At 42.9% G+C, this 715-nt stretch overlaps 1 protein-coding gene across 1 annotated transcript; it reads right to left on the reverse strand.

The window, feature by feature from the left end:
- Window positions 1-143: 143 nt before the first annotated feature.
- Window positions 144-428, reverse strand: PPTG_20313 (hypothetical protein; the record flags this gene model as incomplete). Its single annotated transcript, XM_008919043.1, has 1 exon — window positions 144-428. A coding segment is annotated over one exon (285 nt), but the record flags the coding sequence as incomplete, so codon positions are not given.
- Between the last annotated feature and the right edge of the window lie 287 nt (window positions 429-715).

Raw genomic sequence — 715 nt, forward strand, 5'->3', positions numbered from 1 at the left:
CTCCATCTCGTCCGACATTGTATGACGACAGGGAAGTAGCATAGTCCTCAAAAGAAACATGAACACACATACGTCTGGTCAAAAATATAAAAAAATCAAAGTTTAGTAAGAAAAGCCAGAATCAAAGTTAGCTTTAAACGTACCAAAATATTCACGGAGTACTCTTGCGTGGTCTTTGAGGATTTCAAATGAACTAACTCGTCCTGGATCCACCGAACTTCATACGAAAGCGTGCCGCTCTTGAAAGGGTCGTATTCCGTCCGAATTATTTCAAACACGTAGGGGCTCACAATAGCCGCAAAATGAAGCTGCATCTCATCCGCTCCCCGGTACCGATGTGATCCCAAAACGTTGAACTGCGATGAATATTCCAACTCAGCTGTCGACCGAAGGAAATGCAAGGTTTCCACACACTTGTCTAGCTCCATTTCTGGTTTCAGAATTTCTTTCAGGGCCCCCCCACGCGGATTCGAGGCTAAAAACAGCAACATAAGATAAATGAATAAAACTAGCTTAGTTTGTAAAAATAATCCATCAAACTATACGTACCGATTGTTGGTGTTGTTGCTGAGATGGGCTATGTTCCCCCACTTGTACAGAGTCCACATCTCCTTATAGGAATCCCAATTGCGAATGAAATAGTCAAGGAGGGGGATGCTTGGGCTTTAGAAGGTCATCGAAACCGTCCAAAATGTAGTATATGTATCGAAGTCCT

The sequence above is a fragment of the Phytophthora parasitica genome (assembly GCF_000247585.1).
Source record: "Phytophthora parasitica INRA-310 unplaced genomic scaffold supercont2.453, whole genome shotgun sequence".
NCBI classification, from domain to species: Eukaryota; Oomycota; class Peronosporomycetes; order Peronosporales; family Peronosporaceae; genus Phytophthora; species Phytophthora nicotianae.